At 30.0% G+C, this 23,657-nt stretch overlaps 1 protein-coding gene across 1 annotated transcript in view; it reads right to left on the bottom strand.

Moving 5' to 3' along the window:
• Positions 1-20,991, bottom strand: part of dpr10 (defective proboscis extension response 10) — a 422,702-nt gene extending 401,711 nt beyond the window's left edge. Inside the window, exon 1 of the mRNA XM_065504727.1 lies at positions 20,899-20,991. Within this exon, the coding sequence (XP_065360799.1) occupies positions 20,899-20,935 (37 nt within the window). The 5' untranslated portion in view covers positions 20,936-20,991. The remainder of the gene's footprint in view (positions 1-20,898) is intronic.
• Between the last annotated feature and the right edge of the window lie 2,666 nt (positions 20,992-23,657).

Genomic DNA, 23,657 nt, shown 5'->3' with positions numbered 1-23,657 from the left:
CAGATCGTATTATTTTTGTTGTTAAAATTTACGCATGCAATTATCTATGAAAATTTACGTCATTTTATGCTCATACATATAAATTCTGGTTTAATTGTCACACATCATTCAGTAATTTTATTATTTTCGGGTAAAATACTGATTGTGGATGAAAATCTTTTTATGCATATGTACGTTCGCATTGCTAAATACACCACAGAGAGAAAATAATTTATAGCAACATAAAGGGCAAACAAGGAAAATGACTAAAAATTTATGTTAACAAAATTTGATTACACGATACCCTACAAAATGCATAATGGAAATTATAAAAAAGATGTGTTTGATAACAATAATTATTCTTAAGGTCTTTTGTTTGTTTAAGTAAATTTTGGCAGAGTTTAAATACTTTAAATAGTTATTGCAGTGAAGCAAAGTCTATGCGAAAACCCATAAAATGTAATTTATTTGTTTGTCTGCCAGACTGTCTACATTATAAAGACAATAGTAAATTGTGGACACAATTGTTTCTAAATGTTTATTTAACTATAATAAATTATTTATTCATATAATTATAATAAACTTAAGGCTGCACAATTATTTTTAGGAAAATTTAGAATGATTTAAATTGTTTCAACCATTAATTTAAGTAACTTTAATAAGAAATATAATCTGAAAGTGAAGTTAATCTATTTGCCGAATTAAGCATTAATATTTCCTAATTACCAACATCCCCCCAAAAAACAATACACCCACTAGTTCCCTGTAGAGTGTGAGGATGTAAAAAACTTTGCCATAATAATGCCTTCATACATGTGTATTAAAGTTTTAATAACAGCAGAAAAAAAGAAAAATAAAAGTTGAAAAAAAACAAAATTCATATAAAAAAACACAACCAAATGAAGTTATTACATGAAATTTGGCTATTTAATATTGTTGCTTTATTTAGCTTTTATTATATTTTAATAATGTCTATTTTACTCTGTAGCAAGGAAAAGGAATCTCACAAACTTTTTCTTATGAGGGGCTTTTAAGGTTTCTGTATAGGTTGTTCCTTCATATTTTTTTCCCAACACAAATTTACTAAAATGTGTTCATTACAGCCCTGTTAGGGTGTATAAGATTATTGCCAAACAATATTTAATGGTAGCATGTGAATTGTGTTGCTGCCCCATCCTTAATAGAGTCTTATTGTTGTTGAACACCATATACAGGAATACATTTGTTTTTCAGTTTTTTTTTTTTTCATTTTCAGCTTTTTGTTACTTCACATACTGCGCTCCTTTTTTTAATGTTATCTTTATCATAAACATCCTGGTATGTTTTGTTTTTTTTTTACTCTGCTTTCTGTCTATTGTTTTCCTATTCTTTATTAAAAAATTTTCTAAAACAACAGCATTGTTACAAGCAGGTGTACATGTATTCTTTATGGGGTAGTTTTTTTAAATAAGGGGTAAGGCATTTTCTAATTTTGAAGAAAATGAAAATATTGTTTTTTCTTTAAAGAAAGGTTTTTAGAAATTTACATGGAGCCCCCGGTATTACTTCAATTTTACTAAGGGGCTTTCCAATAGGAAGTTCCATAATTTGACAGTTGATAGCTGCCGTATTGTTGAAACGACATTTGTCGATTTGAAAGTCATTTATAAAGATGGTTTTGCCAAATCAGCATGGACGGATGTAGCGTTCAACAACATTTGCAAATGTTAAAATTGTTTTATCAAAGTGTGTTCTGTTCGCGCGCTTCGCATTTTTTAATCGATATGGGCCGTTTACAACAGCAAACAAAATTGTCGAATTTGGGACGATACCAATCCACATTAGATCCAAGCGCTTCCAATTCATCTCGAAGAAGTCACTGTTTGGTGTGGATTTTGAGATAACGGTGTCATCTGTCGCTCTTTTGGCCTAAATTAAATGATATGGACACCAGCGACATGTGGATACAACAGGACGGCGCTACGTGCCACACAAAACGGTGCTGTTCAGAACGTTACAGTCAATGGTGACCGTTAAACAACCATGATTTACAGAAGCAGTGGTTTCAACAAGACGGCGCAACATGTCACACAGCTCATACCAAAATTGATTTATTGAAGGAAATCTTTGGTGCGATTTAACGCCGTTATACTTCTTCTGTGTGTAAATGTGAAGTTTCTAGTCTACGCCGATAAGCCCGAAACGATTGACCACATGGAAGACAACATTCGCCTGTATGTGGCCACAAATGTTGGAAAAAATCACCGACAATGGGACATCCAGACTAGACTACGTCCGAGCCAGCCGTGGGGGTCATATGCCAGAAGTCATATTTAAATTATAATGCCAGAAGATTATCTGTCCAATAAAGTAAATTTCATGTCAATTTAAAAAATTCATCTGTGTTTTATTCCATTTCAAAAAACACCTTTATAATTTATAGTTTAAATTTTTACCAATTCTAAGGCCTGGTAACTTATCAACATTTTAAAGATAGTTAATGCATAATCAATGTTTAAATATATTTTTTTCATACAAAAAAATATTTAAACATTGATTAAGCTTAACTATGTTTAAAATTTTTATAAGTTACTCGGTGTAAGTTTATAAGGTGTAAGTTTATTTACCAATTCTAAGGCCTGGTAACTTATCAACATTTTAAAGATAGTTAATGCATAATCAATGTTTAAATATATTTTTTTCATACAAAAAAATATTTAAACATTGATTAAGCTTAACTATGTTTAAAATTTTTATAAGTTACTCGGTGTAAGTTTATAATGAAAGTTATATATAATTGAAACTAACCAATTTTATACAGTTCTTTTATAAAATTTGAACTTTGAATCACGATTAAAAACAACCTAAAGTGAATTTAAAACAAGTTTCAATAAATTTTAAACGGGTAAGGTCCTAATGTCTTTTGTTTCCTCAATATACATGTGTACGAGAGCGAGTTAATTAGTGCTTGACTGAATGAAACACAGGTTTTTGGATAAAGAATTATTTTACTTTTCAAAATAGTCTCTTTGTCAAACGTTTCATCTATTTTTTTATCCCTTCCAAAAAAATAAATTTTTCGAGGCCATCAAAATATTTATTGATTTGTGAGATGATTTGATCGTTGGCCATTTCGTCAGCTTTGGAAAAAATTAAACAGTCACTCGGTGTTAAATTCGTAGTATAATTCATGGATTTTTTAAATGAAAACATCACGTGTATGTGTACCATTGCATTGTCCTGGAGAAAAACAAATTTTTTCTTGGCTAAATGCTGTCGTTTTTTCAAGTCCGCATTACATCTACCCAATAAGTTGGCATAATATTATATATGTAGGTATAGATATCTAAAAATATTTTTTTAAAGAAAATTCTGTGCCTGAATCGCTCAATGTTTTTCATAAAGGTCTATCCAATTCGAATGTGCTGAATCTAGTGGACCTATAATTTGTATATGTTAATTTTTCTTTTGAAATTAAGTCAGTTTTAACTCATGGGGTTTTCTTTTGCGGAACAAAATGTTGCCAAATGGTACCATTTATTAAAGGTTACCTATACACTCATAATGTGTTACATTTTTAACTATCACAATAGAACAAAAATCATTACCATTTATGCAATTTTTATTAATATAGCTTCAAAAACGATAGTTTTAGCTTCCATTTTAACACTTTTAATCAAAAAATACAAAAACTATTTCATTACCACAAACGAACATCAAAAGCAATAACTAAACAAGCTGTTTAATAAGTGCTGCCTTTCTTACCCTTTGATAAAATTGAGGGTGAAACATGTAGCATATTTACAGGGTTTTATTGCAACATTATTTGAAAATAACCCTTTATATCTATATCATTGCATTGGCCACTGAAGCGTATGATTAATATGGAATATCTATATATATAAAAATGAAATTGTCCATATATGTAATGTCATCACGTGAGAACGGCTGGAGCGATGTGGCTGATTTTATTTTTTTATTCGATTCGAAATTTTCAGGAAATGGTTTGTAATGAAAAAAATTACGGCTAAAACCGGCTTTTTTGAGTCCAGTCAACTCTAATAAAATAGCCCCTAAAGTATGCAGTACAAATTTAGATATTTTATTTGCAAATAAATAAGAACAGGCAGGCTTGGAGAAACTTGACGAACTAACATTAGTAAATGCTACCGGGCGAAACCGGGGCGGTCAACTAGTTTATAATAAGTGTACTCTAGTAATTTAATGATTTTTTTTTAGTTAACCCTTTTGGACTACTGGGACAATGCGTCCCACCAATTTTCAAACTTTCGAATTTTCTTTATTTTCAATAAATGTTCGTATCCATTACTGCCGAAAACTAGTTTAATGTTCATTATTTTATGTAAATAAAAACATAACTTTATTTCACAACACTTTGGATCGATTATTTGCTGAAAGCTGTTTTAAAAGCAGTGTAATTAACTAAATTTGTGTTGCTTTTTATAAAAAAAAAGTTTTTGATTTATTAAATTATATTAGTTGATGGTGTTTTATGACAATAAAAGGTAAGTTATAGCTGATTTGATAAAATTGGGTTATATAGTCCCAATATGTTTTTTACCAGGGATTAAATATATCAAAACACATTATAGATACCAAAAAAGAAGCTTAAGAGTAGAGCTCTGATGATGTCTTTGAGGATTCTGTAAGTGAATATTTGACTGATGACACCGAATCTGCATCAGAAATTGGCGATAATCTAAATGTGCCCTATGAGATCAACGGAAAAAATTACTACTTACAGCCAGTTGATCTTTGGGTAAATATTACCCCTAATGGCCACCATGATATCCAGTCTAAGTACTAATTCCCCATTGAACGAGACTGCAAAATCCTCTTGATCGGTACGAAGAAGAAAATCCATCTCTGAAAGTACCAGCGACTATAACAGAATTATTGGAGGTTTCGAGTTGGTGGACCAGAAGACGTCCGTTTATGATTTTAACCGAAAGTGTCAAAAATGCGGGAAGTAAGTTTTCTAACTACAAACTGCTGATGTGTAGTGTTAAATTCGTGGATTGTGTACATCGTAAGGGCACTGCTACACGTTCAATATATATTGACCGCGATCCAGTATCGCGATATTTATTGAACGTGTAGCTTGCAGTATTGTGGATCGCGATCCAAATCGCAGAATAACCTAATTTTGCGTGATCCATTACAATGGATCGCGATCCAAATATATTGAACGTGTAGCAGTGCCTTAAGAAGTACAATGTAAGAACCAAATATTATTGTTAGACGAATTTCTGGTCCCTCTTACTGAAGGGAAGCACATCCAAAAAATGATAGCTTCAATATTGGAGATCACTTGCCGGTAGAGCAAGAAAATCGTCGATACTGTACTTTACTTAGTATTGAAAAGCGCACAAAGATATTCTTAGCCTGCAACAACGATTTGAGCTACAAATGTTTAGGCTAATGACAATTCAACGTCGTCTGGGGGAAGAACTCCCAAACATCTTAAAAATTATGGCTTCAATGTTGGAGATCACTTGCCAGTAGAGCAAGAGAAAAGTCGATGCTGTACTTCAATTGGTATTGAAAAGCGCACAAAGAAGAGCCTGCAACAAGTGTTTTGGACCGTTCCACACATTAAAACCTTAATTATGTTACCAAAATGTTATAAGTAAGACAAATGAATGTGAATTTTCATTGAAATCTACTAATATTGTAATAATTTTAATATTTAAATTCGAATCATATAGAATCAAGATCTATGTCCCATGATAAAAGAACTTTCTTAGTATGCTGAATATGATTTTTTTTCCATATGCAAACATTTCCATTTTCGGTTTTCATAATAAAACTTTGTTCCGAAAGGGTTAAAAAGCATCCAAATATCACATATTTGTGATATTTTGAATTTGTAAACAGTGTCAACATAATTCAATAAATTCGATAATTTATAATCTTTTGCTAGTACAACTTGCAGGTTAAATCCGATATACTCGTATCTCTTTCACTAGCAAGGACACATTGCTAAACTGTATAAAATATACGAATCTCTAATCAAAACCAAAAAATAATAATAATAATGATAATATTTCAAGCATTTAAGCATGATCTGTCCCCTTAAACAAAGCTGTGCTAAGCCTGACGACATCAGCATTTTAGAATTTTCATTTAGTCCATTGTTTTAAACTTAACACATGTTTACTCATGAATATGTGTGTGTGTGTATCTATTATTAAATATTTTTACCTTCAGTACGTTAGAAGTACATGAACATGAGTTTGTTTATGTGTACTAGCTATGTGTCTAGTTGAATTTACAATAGATGTTTCATGTTGACAAAAGTTTGTTTCCTTATCGACATTTCAAAACTAGGTTACATGTGAGTGAATCCCCTTCTAAGTTTTAAAAAATTTAAGAAATTGTATTTATTTTCTTTTGCGTCTTGAACTATTATCTTGTACGCCATGTTTGAAAATATTTCAAAATCGATTTAATAAAAGTTTAAACAAACTTTTACCGAAAATAATAAAATATAAAATTATTTTGATAAAATACGCATAAGTGTATGGATCTATTGTATGTGTCTGAGTAATGCTATGTCATTTGGAATTTAAATTCTATTCATCTGCTTTAAAATAACGTTTTCATGCCAAGAAAGGTAATTAGATCATAATTCGACTTTACGTTGCAGACATTGTTACCAAACGAGGCAGACATTAGTTAAATGCCATAAATACGTTTCTATCAAGGTAATTACAATAATTTGTTTTGTAATGTTTTATGTAAATTAAGAAAAAAAAACAACTATGCATATAGACACAATGCCAGACGCAAGTGCTTTCTTAGAATAAGTAATTGAAAAAGATATATTATTATAGGGGATGGCTGACAACTGTAATTATTTTACAATGAAACTAGAAGTGACGGTTTTCTTTAGTATGATAAATTTAAAATATACTTTTAAGAAGAATGAAAATATTTAAAAATGTACTATAACTATCTATAAATAAGCAATAACAGGTACTTTGATGTTTATAAATATTCGAAGTAATTAACCTCTGAAAATTTAAGTTGTTCTTCATTCAAGTTTTTGTTATTGATTTGTAAAAATGTATACTACATGTTTGCAGCTACAGCCTTAGGGTTTTTATTTCATAAACTTCTGCTGCAACAACATAGCCATTTGCTATCTTAAGCTTAGCCTTAGGGCTTCTATTGTTCAGTCAATAGCACACCAATGACCAGCAGTACTGTTAACCATTCTTTAATTAGCTCTTAAAGAAATTGGTGTTCTAGTTTAACGATTATTTCCCTAGGCTTATTTAAAAATAGCAAGATATATATAAAACAACACTCAACTTTTTTGTATATATACTTTTAGGAACATAATGGTATTTCTAAGAATGTGTCAATACATTTATAGACTCAATTGGACATAGGGCTTAAGTTATGAGGCAAGTTATGAAAATACTTATGGAGAAACATTAGCAAATAGGTAATACTGGTTTGAATAAAGAAATTCATGTAATTAATGCCAACACAAATTTATTTTTAACCACAAACATCTCTCAAAAGTATTAAATTATTATTTCTTTCATTAAAAAGGTCCAGGAGAGGGTGGAATTATTAAAATTATCTTCAGTAATCGATATACTAATGCTGGATATCTTAATATGTGGAACCAAACTATATGAATTCGGTTGAGTCGTATAAATTTCTCTGATACCGGAAACTTTCATATCAAAATCAAAGACGACATCAATTTACATTCCGATATCTATGATTTAGATTACTACGAATATTATACAACATCACCCACAGAAACTGATGCAGTAAATATAATGACAACAGAAATATAATGACATTTATTTTTAAGTAGCAATCATAACTATTAAGTAATCTTAATAAAAATATTGCTAAATACTATTGTAACACTTAAAGAAAAATGTACCAAATGAAAAACTGACCAAAAATAATGAAAAACAAGTAAGAAAGTATAGTCGGTCAAGCTTGACCATATGATACCCTACACCGAGAACAGTTTTCTTTTAAAATTAAGCATGTCTTCTATATATCGCTGGCTTAACCTGCAAATGCTTTAAATCCACTTTTTTAGAAATTGAGATTTTAATGCAGCAATGTACAATAAGTAAAAATACATTGATTACAAAGAAAAAAATTGGAGTTATCTCGCATTTTGTTCTTGTTTTATAGTGATGAGCAAAAGCGCTTAGTCCAAAAAGCTCTAAGTCCCTATAAAAAGTACAGTTTAACCATTTCTGTCCAATTGTTCAATGATATGTATTAAAACAAGTAAGCAAAAAATGGTCGGTCATGCCCAACCATTTTTTTATTTAAAAATCTAAAAAACTAATTTTCGGAGGGTCTTATTTGGGAGCTATGACTAATTATGGACCGATGCCATCAAAGTTATTTACGTTGAATTTTATGTGTATACCAACATTTTTAAGAGATTTATGCTCGTTAAAGTGATTTTTGGAAGCGGGCCCTATATGGGAGCTATGACTAATTATAGACCGATCGGCATGAAATTAGGTGACATGATTTCCATAGTATAAAGTATTTCGGGAGGACATTTGTATTGGAGCTAGGGGAAATAATGGACCGATTTCAGCTAGTATTGAAACTAGGCTTCGTCCTTGGGCCTAAAAATAGTGTATATACCACATTTTATCGAAATGTCTTCAAAATTAATCGACTCATAAAATGATTCTGAGTCTATCGGTATAATTTAAGGTGGGTGTTAGACTAATATTTTTGGGCGTTACAAACATCTACACAAACGTATTATAGCTATGTATATTCGGCTCTGCCGAATATTATATTTCCTTCACCGAATTGTACTTTAAAATACAAAATTTAAATATTTTTAGGTATACAAAATTTAAAAAAAAAATTCAAAATAGTTTTTTAAAATTTAAAAAAAAAAATTTACCAAATTTTTTTTTAAATTTTTTTTAATTTTTTTAATATTATTAGTGCAAAACAAGTAGGAGAGCTATATTTGCTGTGCCGAATCTTACATATCCTTCTTAAAAAAGTTCTTTTTAATTTTTTTTTGAAATTTTTGAAAGTTTTTAAAATTTTTAAAAATTAAAAAAAATTATTTAAAAAAAAATTTTTGATGAAAAAAAAATCGGTTTAAAATATATTTTTCCTGATTTTGACCCATTGTAGGTCCAACTTACTATAGCCTTATATAAATCGTTGCAATGGACTTTGAAATTTCTATCATTAGATACCAATATTGTCTATATTAGTGACTTAGTAATCCAGATATAAAAACTAGTAAATAAGAAATGACAAGTTCTAATCTAGTTCTAAATCCATAGAAAAAATACAAACTAAGCAATAGAAAAACCTCTAAGTCCAAAAAACCCTTTATCTTGACAAATACTTATGTTATCATTTTGCTTTTACGCACATCGAAAACAAAGAAAAATACAAAAAATTGCGTTTACAGAATTCTAAAAAATTTACGCAAAAAAAAGTTTGAATGGTTTTTGTCTCTCCTGTAAAATTTTAAAATATGGACTTAGAGCCTTTGTATGTTAAGCCAGCGATATACGAAATTTATTTGTGTTTAATTTTATTTGAATACCAACAATTTTAAGAAATCATACTCGTTAAAATGATTTTCGGAAGTGGGATAATGGACCGATCGTTACAAAATTTGGTGTGATGACTTCTGTATATATACAACTTATTTGTGTTTAATTTTATTGGAACACCAACACTTTTTAGAGATTTATGCTGTTTAAAGTGGGCCTTATATGGGAGCTATGACTAATTATGGAACGATCATCACAAAAGTTGGGGGTGCGAGTCAGGCTTATATAGAACTTATTTTTGCTGAATTTGGTTTGGATATCAATATAAATAAGATATTTATGACAGCTTAATTATTTCAGTATGGGGGCTAGGGGAAATAGTGGACCGATTCTAACCAAATTGCAAAGAAAAGCTTGTACCAAATTTTGTAGAATTATCTTTGAAATTGCGACCTGTACTTTGATTACAAGGTTTACATGAATGAACAGACGGACGGACGTCGCATAGTGGTATGAGAAAAAAAAGAGGGAAATAAATCTGTAACTTCTAAACCCTTAGTCCGATTTCAATGAAATTTCACACGCGTAAAGACGAAGTGTAGTCGAGTTTATTTTTTGAACTTGAACCTCATGAGTCCACCAGTAGCTGGGCCAGGGCTCCCCAAAGTAGGGCACCTCGGGTATTTTTAATTTTAAAAATTATCCTATTTCTTCGTTTGTGTATGGTGGTGTAGGGTATAATTACCCATAAAGGCAAAGTGTAAATTTCATCCAAAAATAATGAAAAATGCTCCAAATCATTAAGAAAAATCAAAAAATTCTTTAATATTTATTAAGACTCCTGTATAGTAGGCATTTTCTACCCCCACGCCGAATTCGGCTTCGATCGTCAAATTTATAAACTGCATTCAACTTGACGGAAGTGCTTTCTCCTCTTAGGTATGTCGTAAGCTTCGGTTATTAAATATTTCACACACAGAAAGACTTTAGAACTTCTGCAGAAAGGATTATACGTGATTCAAACAGAATGGTCTGTGAGCACCGATCCGCAGTTGAACGCGAGGAATGTATATCACAGTTACCACTTCGGCTGCAATACTGTTTCTTGGGATAGCTTAGTACACTTGTATTGAATGAAGTCCAACTATAAAATGTTTTGCCTTTCATTCTGAAATATCTGGCAGTCCTACACATAAGAGATTTATTTATTTAAAAGCTTCCTGAATATTGGAGGATATTCGAAAACGCAGCTTTTACTGGCTTAAAACCGAAAATTGTTCTTCGATTTTCGGTTATTTCTTTCAAAACTAATATCAGCAGGAAAACTCAAAATTATGTTCAAATTTTTTAATATACGAGGGCGGTCAATAAGTCTACGACTTTTTGAATTTTCCGCCTCTTAACTGAAGTGACATGAGAAGAAAATTAAAAAAATTGATTTTCATGTTCTCATTAAGCATATTTTTTTCAGATAAAAACACAACTCAAACCAATACTAAGCTTGATATATTCTATGGGAAACCTGCACCATCAATTTTAATGGTAAAAATTTCGTTGAATTTCGTTTTGGCCGTATAAGCACGGAAGATGCCGAATGTTCTGGATGCCCATTTAAGGTCTCTCAACCGAAAAAAATGAAAATATTTAAAATATGGTGTTGGCCGATCGGAAATTGAAAGTGTGACAGGTTTAAATTTTGAATGATCACTTAAATATGAGAAAGGAAGGTTTGTCAGCCAATAAAGTCAAGGCTACCGTAATTTTCGATACACACGATATAATCCACATTGACTTCCTTTAAGAGGGTAAAACAATCAATAACGACAACTTACTGTGCCGATTTATTTAATGAGAATTTAAAAAAACGACAGCACAATTCAAGGACACATGTGCGATTTTCATGGCAAAAATCCATGAATTAGGCCACGAAATGCTACGTCATCCACACAATTCTCCGGATTTAGCCCCGAGTGACTATTTCTTGTTACCAAATTTGCATGGCTCCCTGGAAAGAGATTTTACTCCAGCGATGAAATCAGCTCTAAAACAAATACCTGTTTTGATGACCTCGACAAATCTTATTTTTTGGAAGGGATAAAAAACGTTGGACAAAGTGTATAGAGCTCAAAGAAGATAATGTTGTAAAATAAAATTATTTTTTATCCAAAAACCTGTGTTTGATTCAAAAAGTCGCGGACTTATTGACCCGCCCTCGATAATTTGGATGGTAAAAAACGATTACTGAATTTCAGATCCTTATTAATCATCTACAAAATCCTCTAATTGTACTCTGGCAAATTCTGTAAAATTTAAATTTTTAATAAAATATAATTTTGTATGGATTCATTTTATAGTATTACATTAATTGTTTAAGTTGAAGTAACATACTGCTTTTGCTATGGAATATAAAATAAATATCTCTAAATTTTAAAAATTCCTTCTTTAAAAAACAATTTCATAGGGTATCCTTTATTGCTTACTACTGAAAACAAAGGTATCTTGTTAAATGAATAGCAGCGAATAATGAAATGCAATAAACCAAAGGAACAATTTAACTAGATGAAAAAAATAAAAAAAACTAGAGAAGAGAAAAATAAGCAAACAATATTTTCGATAATACTTCACACTCAATCCATGTGTGAGAGGTGGTAAAAATACAAACACACACAAAATAAACATGCCAATGAGCATTGTGTTTGTGTGTGAGTATGAGTGAATTTTTGTGTGCAGCAAAATGGTAGCAAACCAGCATAAAAGGCTACAAAATTCTTGTTTATGTTGTGGTTTTTCTATTTTTATTTTTGCTTTGCTTTTGTAAAATGTACTTCGTATGTTTGTTTGTTTTTGTTGCATTTCTTGTTTATGAATCCCCTTTGAAACCCCTATGTATGTTAGTGTGTGTAGATATGTTTTTAGTTTTTATAGTAGAAAATTCATATGATCATACACGCATACTTATGCATATGTATTAGGGTGGTCCTTAGTTTGATTTTGTTATTCATTTTATTATGAATAACACAGTGAAAAAGTGCAAAAAATACACGGTCATGACAGGATTGGTTCGACTCTACTGCCAAAGGGTAGTACAACCATATACTCAGTTTGGCCAATTTTTTTTTTATGGGCCTCCAAAAATTTTTAAAATCAGTGGGGCCTCCAAAAAAGGTGTCATCAGTTTTTGGACAACATCTAATTCAGACTTGGTGATACCGCTTAACTGTATATAGCAATAACATAGTTAAATGTCCACCAAACAAATTTTACATACATTTTTTGCCAAATAAATATCTATTTCGTGTACTTTTTTTGAAAAAAAATATATGAAGAAAACATTTATTTTCCACTTTTTTTAGAATAACTTCCAGTGTCTCCTAATTTTTCACTAACAATTTTAGGAAAGTTGTAGCTTCTCTAAAGCTAAACCACTCTTATGAACATATCAATGCAATATGAAAGTGTCTATGTTTTCTATATAGCACATAAAGATCACTTTGGACCTTAAAAATTTTAGCTTTTACTACACTCTAATAAATTTTCATGTAAATTTCCTACATTAATAGTAGGAAACATTTCTCCTTCTATAACACTATACAACAAAATCAAATTTTTTCCAAAATTACAAGGTCCGACCAATAAATTTTGATAGAGGAGACAAAAAAAAACACGTGTATCGGGGTTTTGTAAGTTTACATCTGAATTTCATTTGAGGGGGGGTTAAAGTTTCCCAACTCTGGCACATTCTTATTGTTAATCTTCATAAGAAACCATATTATCCTTACATTTTAGGTATAAAATGTGTTCATCAAAGTTATGTAAAATGTTACGGAGAATATTTTTGTAGAATATGTTAACCCTCTAAATCCTCAAGCCATGGGTATTTTTTGTCCTTCTTTTAAAATGAGCAAAACACACCATTACAACAGGGATTTAAGGGGTTAAAATGTTCTGCAAAATAATTATACGTGTAATTTTACTATAAGTCCCTGAATACATCAAAACGGAAAATTTAACCAGAAAGTCAGAAATAAGACATAACAAAAGAGATAATAGGGTTAATTTCGCATTTATTAACAATTTTATTTTAAAGAACATTTTATGTATAAAATGTATTTAGCAAATTTATGCAAAATGTTACGGAGAACAGTTTTGTAGAATATGTTAACCCTCTAAATCCTCAAGGCATTGATCATTTTTGTTCTTCTTTTAAAAAAGTGGATCAAACTCCATTAAAACAGGGATTTAAGGGGTTAAAATGTTCCGCAAAAATATTATCCGTGAAATTTTACTATAAGTACCTGAATACATCAAAACGGAACATTTAACCAGAAAGTCAGAAATAAGACATAACAAAAGAGATAATAGGGTTAATTTCGCATTTATTAAGAATTTTATTTTAAAGAACATTTTAGGTATAAAATGTATTCAGCAAATTTATGCAACATGTTACGGAGAACAGTTTTGTAGAATATGTTAACCCTCTAAATCCTCAAAGCATGGGTCTTTTTTGTCCTTCTTTTAAAAAAGTGCAACAAACTCCATTAAAAAAATTCTGGAAAAATCTTTTTTAAAAACAAATTTAATAAAAATTTGAATTTTGTTTACCTCAAAATATTATAAAAATACCAAAAAAAAATTTTGTCATAAATTTTTTTTAATAAATTTTAAAAAAAAAATTTGGAAAAAAAGATTTTCATTTTGTTTACCTAAATATATTTAAAAATTTTATTTTAAAGTATAATTTGGTGAAGAGTATATAAGATTCTGCACAGCCGAATATAGCTCGCTAAACTGATGACACCTTTTTTGAGGGCCTACTTATTTTCAGAAACTGAATATAGGATTTTACTACCCTTTGGTAGTCGAACCTATAATGTCGTGATAGTGTGTTTTTCCAAAAGTCCTTATTTGTTGCACAGTGTAATCGATGATAGCAAATGTTTATATTTAAACATCTATGGGCAAAGGAAATATTTTTTGTTCAACATTTACTTTTTTTTAAAATATTGCTCGAAACTTCAAATGAATTGTGCAGCCACTAGATGTTGTACGATTTTGCTAAAATTTTCAGCTTTTGATTTTTAGATGACTGTAAAAAAAAGGTTAGACCTTCAGAGCAACGAAAATCCAAAAAAGTCCAAAATAAAGGCCACCCTAATACACTTGTTCATACAAGTGCAATAGAAAAAAAAACATAAAATAACGACAACAATAACAAAAGCCTGATTTATGTGACATACTACTGCGTTTGTGATTGCAAAAGTGTTTGCTGTTTGGTTGTTCGGTTGGTTAGTTAGTTGGTTTGTTGTTTGTTGGCTGACTGTTTGGTTGTTTGGTAGTTTTCATTGAACATTTAACAAGCAGCACTATGTACTCCAATACACAAATGTTTGTGTCTTTCTATAAAAACACACATAGAAGTGTGTTTGTACTCGACATTAGCCATAACTTTTAAAACTATTATAGGAAATATAGGGTGTGGTATAAATGAACATTACTTAACCTGTATTTCTGTTATTTTTCTCTTCTTTTGCAGTTTTGTGTGTGTTTTTTTTTTTTTGGTTTTTACCTATGGTTATATAAAATGTCATTTATAACCACATAACTGGATAAATTATGGCGCTATAACTGCTACTAAAGTATTTAAGTACGAGTATGCGAAAGCAATCTGAAAAGTTCAAACATTTAGAAATCGTAAATAAAGCTGTATCAAATTTTCTTCTAACAAAATTATTTTTTGCAACTGACTATAATTTATATTAAAGGAACCAAAAACAATAGCTGAAATAAGTTGAACTTTAGTACTTTGTGCTTTTTTTAAATCATTAAAGAAACTTTTCATTTTCTACCCATAATAACGAACTAGTATTTACAACTGTTTCATTTAGCTGCGTAATGTCATAGGTTTACATTTATACCTACATATTTAAGTGCGTTATATCTATAATGCGAATAATGTTAAAAATTTTAACATTTTAAATGCTTCTTTCTATGTGTGTGATTTTAAATTTTATTATTTTTTTTTCCACTTTAATGTTTGTTGACAGTTATGTAATACCATACATTATACAATAACCTTGTCCTCTATCGTAGTAATAGCACGAATTTATAAGTCCATTAAAATTAAATCGTTTGGTTTTACCATAATATATGTTTTAAGTAGTTCGCTTTCATAAATGTAGCAATTGAATTTCAACTAATTATCGACTGTGTATTAAATTGTTTTTGTTTGGTAAATAAATTTTTATTTTAGGCAGAAAATGGTAGTAGTAGATACAATTTAAATGTAATTCGTTTAACTGCATGTACAACATTTTTATTATAATGAAATTAATTTATGTGAAAATTTTACAAGTGCAAGCAGTTATTTTGTATTTTAGGTTTAATGTTCATATACCAAAGTATTCCTTGATTCATTTGCTTGCCCAGTAGAAACATTTATTCTAAATTGTAATGACACTTACATCGATAAGTGCTTAGGGTTATATATAGCTAGGGTTATTTATAGAATAGCATATCTAGCAAATGTCCAGCAGAACTTTCGGGGAAACATACGCATTATTTTGTCGAAATTTTCTATGAACATTGTGCATTAGTGTGGACATTTGACTTCAAATGAACCCATCAAATTAAATTCAATTGTAATAAATCACTTGCTCAATTCGAGAGAGTAATGGACCAGGAATCATATCCCATTATCGAGCACTAGTGACTGTCACTGCTTGTCCAGTCTCATTTACAAAAAAGTAAGAACCAATGTTGAACTACTCCTGATGAACTCTCGTTATCGAGCACCAGTAACTGTCACTGCTTGACCAGTCTCATTTACAATGAAGTATGGCCAAATAATTGACTTCTGCCTAAAATCCAACGAAAACGCAGTTATGGATGAATTTGTTTTCGACAAATTACATGTAGATTCTCTTAGCCCTAAATAATATAACTTTGGCGATTAACAAAGCCATCCTGATGAAAATATGCTTCATCGCTAAGGATGATTTATATTATTTTTGAAATACTTTTTAACAAAGAAAACGCGCTTTCATGTAATGCTTCATTTTACTAAATACTTTTTTCAAATTACGAATTTGGGACACTCTTTATGTGTAAATACTCGAACAATTTGTGGATTGTGGATAGTTCTAAAAATGACTAATAGGAGGAAACTAAAGGGTGTTTTTTTAAGCCCGATATAAGTTAATATCATATAGGAATATAATTACTTGGCCTCCAAGGCGTCAATTGTTGCTGGTTTATCAGATGATTTTATGTGACCGTACAGCAGTGTTGCCAATTCTTGGTGAATTAGAAAGAAAAGGCTAAAAAATGCCTAAAAAGTGACTAAAAAAGGCCTAAATTTTTTTATTAAAATAATACATACATTTGACACAAAAAACTACTTAGAATTTTACATTTGGATATGCCGAATAGACGAACTAAAATGTATGAATATAACACACGTTCAAATGGAAGTAAATAAGAATATTTATTCCTGTATGTTGTTCCTAAACTTTAAAATACCGCAATATGTGGCTACACGTATATCATATGCCGATGTTTTTAAAGCCTCGTATTTATCACCTGGCCTGCAAAATGCTCCTAGGCAAATTTTTTTTATATGAAAGACAAATTATGTATAAAGTAATGCTTTATGATAACTTCAAAATCGATGGAGAATATTTTGATAAGTGAATATATGACAAATATGCCTCTCAAGTAATACAGAAACAAAAATATTCTAAAAATTATACACGTCGCCGGACAGAATTGATTTTCATTGACAAAAACTAAGGTAGTCAAAATATTTGGTCAAAACATTAGAAATTACGGGTGTGGCATGCTGCAAACATATGAGTGTTCAAGAAGTTATCTGTACATTAAAAAAATATCTCAATCTTTTTAAAAGTTACAGAGTCATTGTCGTTGAAACACAATTCTGAGCAACCATGCAATAATACGACATGTATTTTGAATGCGTCCTTGATGCAAATAATAAAATGCTTGAGCAAAAATTTAAAGATATAATTTGACAACTAGAGCAATTTTGTAGACTGTATGGTTCAACATTTTTAGTTATAATATTCCTGCCAATTTTTTTGAACTGATTTTACTAATTTTCAACAGCAAAAATTTCAGATCACTAGAGTAAATATATAAGTTTTGATTTGGTCATTAAAATGGCTAAATGAAAATAAAAAAGGCTAAAAAATGGCTAAAGGCTAAATTAATTTTTTTTGTGGCTAAACAAGATTGAAAAGGGCTAAATTGGCAACACTGCCGCACAGGAAATAATCGATATGTATCAAATCGTACTACATTGGAGGCCAATTTACAGGTCCATTTCACGAAATGAAGTTATCACCAAATTTTGATAAATTGGCGGTAACGATCTTCATTAACCGTAATGCGAGCTCCGGCGTAATTTGTTAAATAAATGCCACCAGCGAAAACCGTGTAAAATGGTGAATTTTTCTGGATGTAATAGAGTTTGTAGGAATCTTTGGTTTGTTGTGGACTGGTCTTACACCATATGATGCAATTTTATTTATTAACAAACCAGTTAAGCCTAAAAGTGCAATAAAACAGTCGTCGACAAGTTGCGCGAAGCTGTTCTTCGGTAACACTGTGCAACAAGAAATTTCAGCATCAATAATACGTAATTAAAGTAGACCAACCAAAGGCCCTAACGTGTTTTGAAAAATTGGTTCGAACCCAATAACCATTTTTACTGGAATTCAAGTTGCAAGTGTAACTCAACTTCATTTCTCCAGTAAAAAGGAAACATAAATTCTAGGAATACGTTTTTTTATTGAAAAATATTTAATTTTTCAAATATTTTATTAAGTTTAAAACATAATTACATTTGCATTCAAATGAAATTCCAACAAAATGTTCAAGTGCTTGAATTTTTGGGGATTTGGTGCTTATTGGGAATTTTATTTTTATGAGCCCCTAAAGTTAAACTATTTATTACCATTTATTTGACTATTAGTGGGAATTATTTAATAGTCATAGGTTTTATTTATGTTTTTATGTGTTCTTGTTAAGTGATCCTAAAATCACTAACTGATTCAGCGCATTTATAATTTAACCTCCATGACTTTTATTGTTCTTCTTGACACCGTATCTTTTGTACTCTGTTTTTGTTTTTAATCTCTTATATGTCATTTTGAATGGTAGATATCTATCATTTATTCTCACTTGGTCATTGAATATTATATTGAAGCCAACAAAGCTTTTTTTGCCTCGAAAATGTCGAATTTTTTGCCAACAAATTGTCGCATGCGGAAAGTTTTGCTTTACTTCATTAATTTGAAAGTGCCGCTAAAGCACACTGATTACCCAGCAAAGCTTACGCTAAATGTGTTTCATCGGTTTCTACAAGCGAGAGATGGTTTGTTCGGTTCAGAAGTAGTGATTTTAACACGGAAAGCAAAGATCGCCCAGGCCTGCCATAAAAAATCAATAATTTTAGGCATTACTCTATGAAGATTGTTGTCAAACTCAACAAGAGCTTGCAAAATCATAGGAATCTACTCAAGCAGTAATTTCAAAATTTTTTCGAGCAGCAGGATTCATCCAAAAGTAGGAAAATTGGGTACCATTCGAATTGAAGTCTTGAGACATTGACAGATGATTTTGCAACATTTTTGCACCGAATCATTACTAGCGATGGAAAATGGATCCACTATGATAATCCGAAGCGTTAGAGATAGTACGTGAAGCCAGGCTAACCAGCCGAATCGACAACAAATCTACATATCCATGGCGCTAAGGTACTGCTCTGTATTTAGTGGGACAAGGAGGGTCCTATCTATAATAAGCTACTGACGTCTGGCCAGACCATCAACTGGAACCTGAACCGAATGCAACTGATTCGCTTGAAACGAGCATTTGCAGAAAACTGCCCAGAATATGCGTCCAGTCAAGAAACCGTAATATTTTCCGAAAAACGCCCAGAATATTCGGCCATACATACAAAATGAAGTCTAGAGACCTTGAGAGATGGTCTACGACGATAATACGAAATTTTGCATGGGTTTTATTTTTGTTACAATAACAAAACTCATATAAAATTTACACTCAAAGTACGCGATTTTAAGCACATAAAATTTTGTGAAAATGAGCGAATTCACTTAATTGTGAATAAATTCTAAAAGAATCCATCAATTTTTATGATCGATATCTGATTTTGTTCCTATTACATATGGCTTTGCGATAAAGCAATAAATTTGAACAATTTCTGCCGTTTCCGATTTTTCATGAGGTTTTTAAAACAAACAGATTTACTATTTTCACATAAAAAAAATTCACCCTAACTATAAAAGAAATTTTAAAGTTAATTTTTGTTAATATCGACTTTATTTTAAAATAAAACTTTTATTTTTATTTTTTTTATATTTGAAATTTGTTTTACGAAATTTAAAATAATAGTCAACTTTATGAACATAAAATCAACTTTAAGGCTTTTGTAGTTAGGCTGATATTTTTTGCTTCAATTTGTTATTATAACTCCGAAACTACTGAGCCGATCAAAACTCAATGTATAAAGGTTATGTAAATTTAAATATACCGGACTAACCGTTTGTGAGTTATCATTTCACAAATTTCACAATTTTACCTAAAAATCTTTTAAAAAAAATCTCTTCATAGAATTTACAATTTGGAACATATTTGTACTCAGTTAGTCATGATGCATCAAATCTATATAGTAGTTATTCAAGCCTTTTTTTGTTGTTGACCTGTGAAATTAATTCAATTAGAATCTCAATACTAACTAGGTTCTTATTGAGACAACCCTAATATCTCACCAACTGTGAATTTAACATAAATTTTAAGAAATACATTAGCCATTTATTTTATTAAATTTCAAATGAAGATACAGATAATACATAAATTTGTTTGTAAAATTTCAAAATTGTTTTAAATCTGCACAAATGTTGAACAGAATGACAGCACTGTTAATAAAGTTAAATACGTAAATGATTATGCATCATGCTTCCTTCGAATAAAAACTTCCTGGAACAAAAACTTGCGGGCAACCTTGATATAAATAAACACTAAGTATATTTCCTTAAACGCTAACTACATACAATGATTTTAACAAGTTTTTATCACAAATATTTTATGACAAGTGATGATAAGAAAAAACATATCTTAGATATTAATAGTTCTAATACATTTTGTATAAAGGTTATAAACTTTGACATAACAAAGGCAAATAACAAATAACACAACAACAAATAAAATTGTAGTAAAACTTTTACCATAAATACAATATTTATATCAATGGATATATGTTGTACATTTTTTATAAGCAATTTATAAATGTATGGATGTTAACACATCAATATATCAGTGAAATAAAACGTCAAAAGTTATCAATACTTACTTGTCATATAGAGAAATAATGTTAAAAATGCAATCATGTTGACAGCTGCTTTATTTTGGGATGATTTGAAATTGTTTAGAATAGTTTTATTTGTATATTCATACATATATATTTTTTTTAGGGTTTATTATATTTGTTATGATTGTTATTATAAAGTAATATTTTTGTTTTTATTTTAACCTCCAAAAGTGAGAAGAATTTGATTTGTTTTTTTTTTGTGGAAAATTTCTTGTAAACAGTCGTTTTTTGATGGCGGTAGAGCGTGAATAAGTGAACAATAATTCACACTATTTATTTAGGTTTCATAGGAATTTGAGCAGCATTTTTATAAAAAAAAACTGCAAAAACTTAACCAACAACTGTTTTGGTATTTTTGAGTGTGTGGTTGTTCCTTTATGTGGTCAGTGAGTTTGAGAGTGTGATAATTTTGATATGTTCGTGTAAATGAGAGTCGTGTATGAAGTTGTACTCGTACTCCTTATATTAAATTCAAGAGAACACAATCTTCATTGGATTCAAAAGAGATAAAGTTTTTATGCTGCTGTCGTTTTTGTTGTTGCTGCTGTTTATAACTGGTTTTACAAGTTGCAGTTGTTGTTTTCACAAGTTCGTGGTTTATTTGTAGGTTTCCGTTTAATAAGCAAAAGTGCACTCACTACTCACCCTCGCTTACACAACGAGAGAGGAAGAGAAAGCTGTGTTAACCTGTTTGTTTAGTTTTTAGGAGCATACATTTAGGCATTCACATATACATCATTGCACAGACAGCTGCCAGTACAAATATTTAATTGTATGTTGTAAACGTAGTATGTAAATATAAATACCGAAACGAACAAAGTTAAATCAATAACAATTATTTGTTATACGAAACTAGTTAGTTTATTGTTTTCATTGAGGTATCAGCTAGAGGTTAAATATCTTTAATTATACCGAATTTATTAATCAAACCTGTTTTTATTTTGTTTGAAAAACTAATTTACATTCATTATATTTAGTTAAAAATACATTTTTAGTTGATAGCTCTCATTAAAAACTGGTTTGTTTTATTAAATTGTTTTTATTTTATTCAATTTAATATTATTTTTATTTATAATCCTTAATAATGTTATTATTATTGCCACAATTTACACAAAAAAAAATACTTATTTAACCACAATTCTGTTGAATTTGTTACTATTTTTTTACTACAAATGATTTACAATTAATTGAACAAATTGTATTTGTTCACTTATTCGTGTATTTAAATGTGATTTTCACAATAGTTTGTAATTATTATTATTATTTTTATTGTTTTGTATTATTAATATTTCCATATGATTTATTTTGTTCACTAGTTTAAATTTTTTTTCATTCGTTTTGTTTTGTTGATGCAATTAATAAGTTATTGTTTTTATTTTATTATACATTTTTAAAATGTTTTGTTTTTCCTGGTAGCCCTTGGAAAGTTTGCAGCATCTGTAAAGAATGAAAAAAAATATTTTATTAAAAAACTATTACAACATGTTGCTGAATTTATAGGGTAATGAGAATATTAGGCAGGCCCTTATTTTACGCTTTATTGATATTCTATGCTCCCAACATCTAAACTAGTTCCCCTTCATCTAAAAACAAATTGCTGAAAATTTTAGCAAAATTGGATAATGTTTAGAGGTTTTGCACATCTTATATGAACCTTCGGATTTTCGTGTTTATAAACTGCTTAATGGTTTAAACGAAGAGCTGAAATATCTTCGCAATGTCGGTTTTGTTTGAACTGAGAGATCATTCGATTCGATCGAAACAAATAATAGTCGGACGGGGCAAGGTCTGGACTACAAAGCGAGTGAAGAAAAACTTTCCATCCACTTCATTCTAAATAATTTTAAACAGCTGTCATGATGAAATATTTCAGGGTACAGGTTCCCTGTGATAGTCTGGCCAGATTGCATAAGCTCATAATACATAGGATCCTTTTGGTCCCACCAAATACCGAGCATTACCTTAGCACCATGGATATTTGACTTTGGTGTCGATTCTGCTGGTTGGCCGGTCTTCATGTACGATCTCTAAAGCTTCGGGTTATTGTAGTGGATCTATTTTTCAACGGAAGTAATGTTTTGGTGCAAAAATTAAAGGTATGTAAGTATGGATTTAATCATAAATAAAACAAATTTTTGTTTTGACATCAAAAAATAGTAAAAACGAAAATTTTTAAGCTACAAATATATATTATTATTAGCAACTTAGAGTACACGTTCACAAGAGATGTTCAGCTTTGCCGTAGCTACAACTTTACTAAATATTGTTAGTGAAAAATTAGGAGTCCATGTAAAGCTGGATTTCCGCATACACCGTAATCGGGGCCGATAACGAAAACTGAAACTGAACAAGTAAGAGAGCTATATTCGGCTGTGCCGAATCTTATATACCCTTCACCAAATTATACTTTAAAATAATTTTTTTAAATATTTTTATGTAAACAAAATTAAATTTTTTTTTTAATTGTTTTTAAAAATTTTTTTTTTTAAATTGTTTTTTAATATTTAAAAAAAAGGTTTTTCCAAATTTTTTTTAAAAATTTTGTATTAGTTTTTAATTTTTTGGAAAAAAAGATGTATACTAAAAAAATTTTTTGATGAAAAAAAAATTCGGGTTAAAAAATATTTTTCCCGATTTTGACCCATTGTAGGTCCAACTTAATATAGCCTTATCTACATCGTTGCAATGGACTTTGAAATATCATTAGATATTCATATTGTCTATATTAATGACTTAGTAAT

This window comes from Calliphora vicina, chromosome 3, assembly GCF_958450345.1.
Source record: "Calliphora vicina chromosome 3, idCalVici1.1, whole genome shotgun sequence".
NCBI classification, from domain to species: domain Eukaryota; kingdom Metazoa; phylum Arthropoda; class Insecta; order Diptera; family Calliphoridae; genus Calliphora; species Calliphora vicina.
Note: the sequence above shows the minus strand (reverse complement) of the source record. Positions and strands in the feature narration are given on the sequence as shown.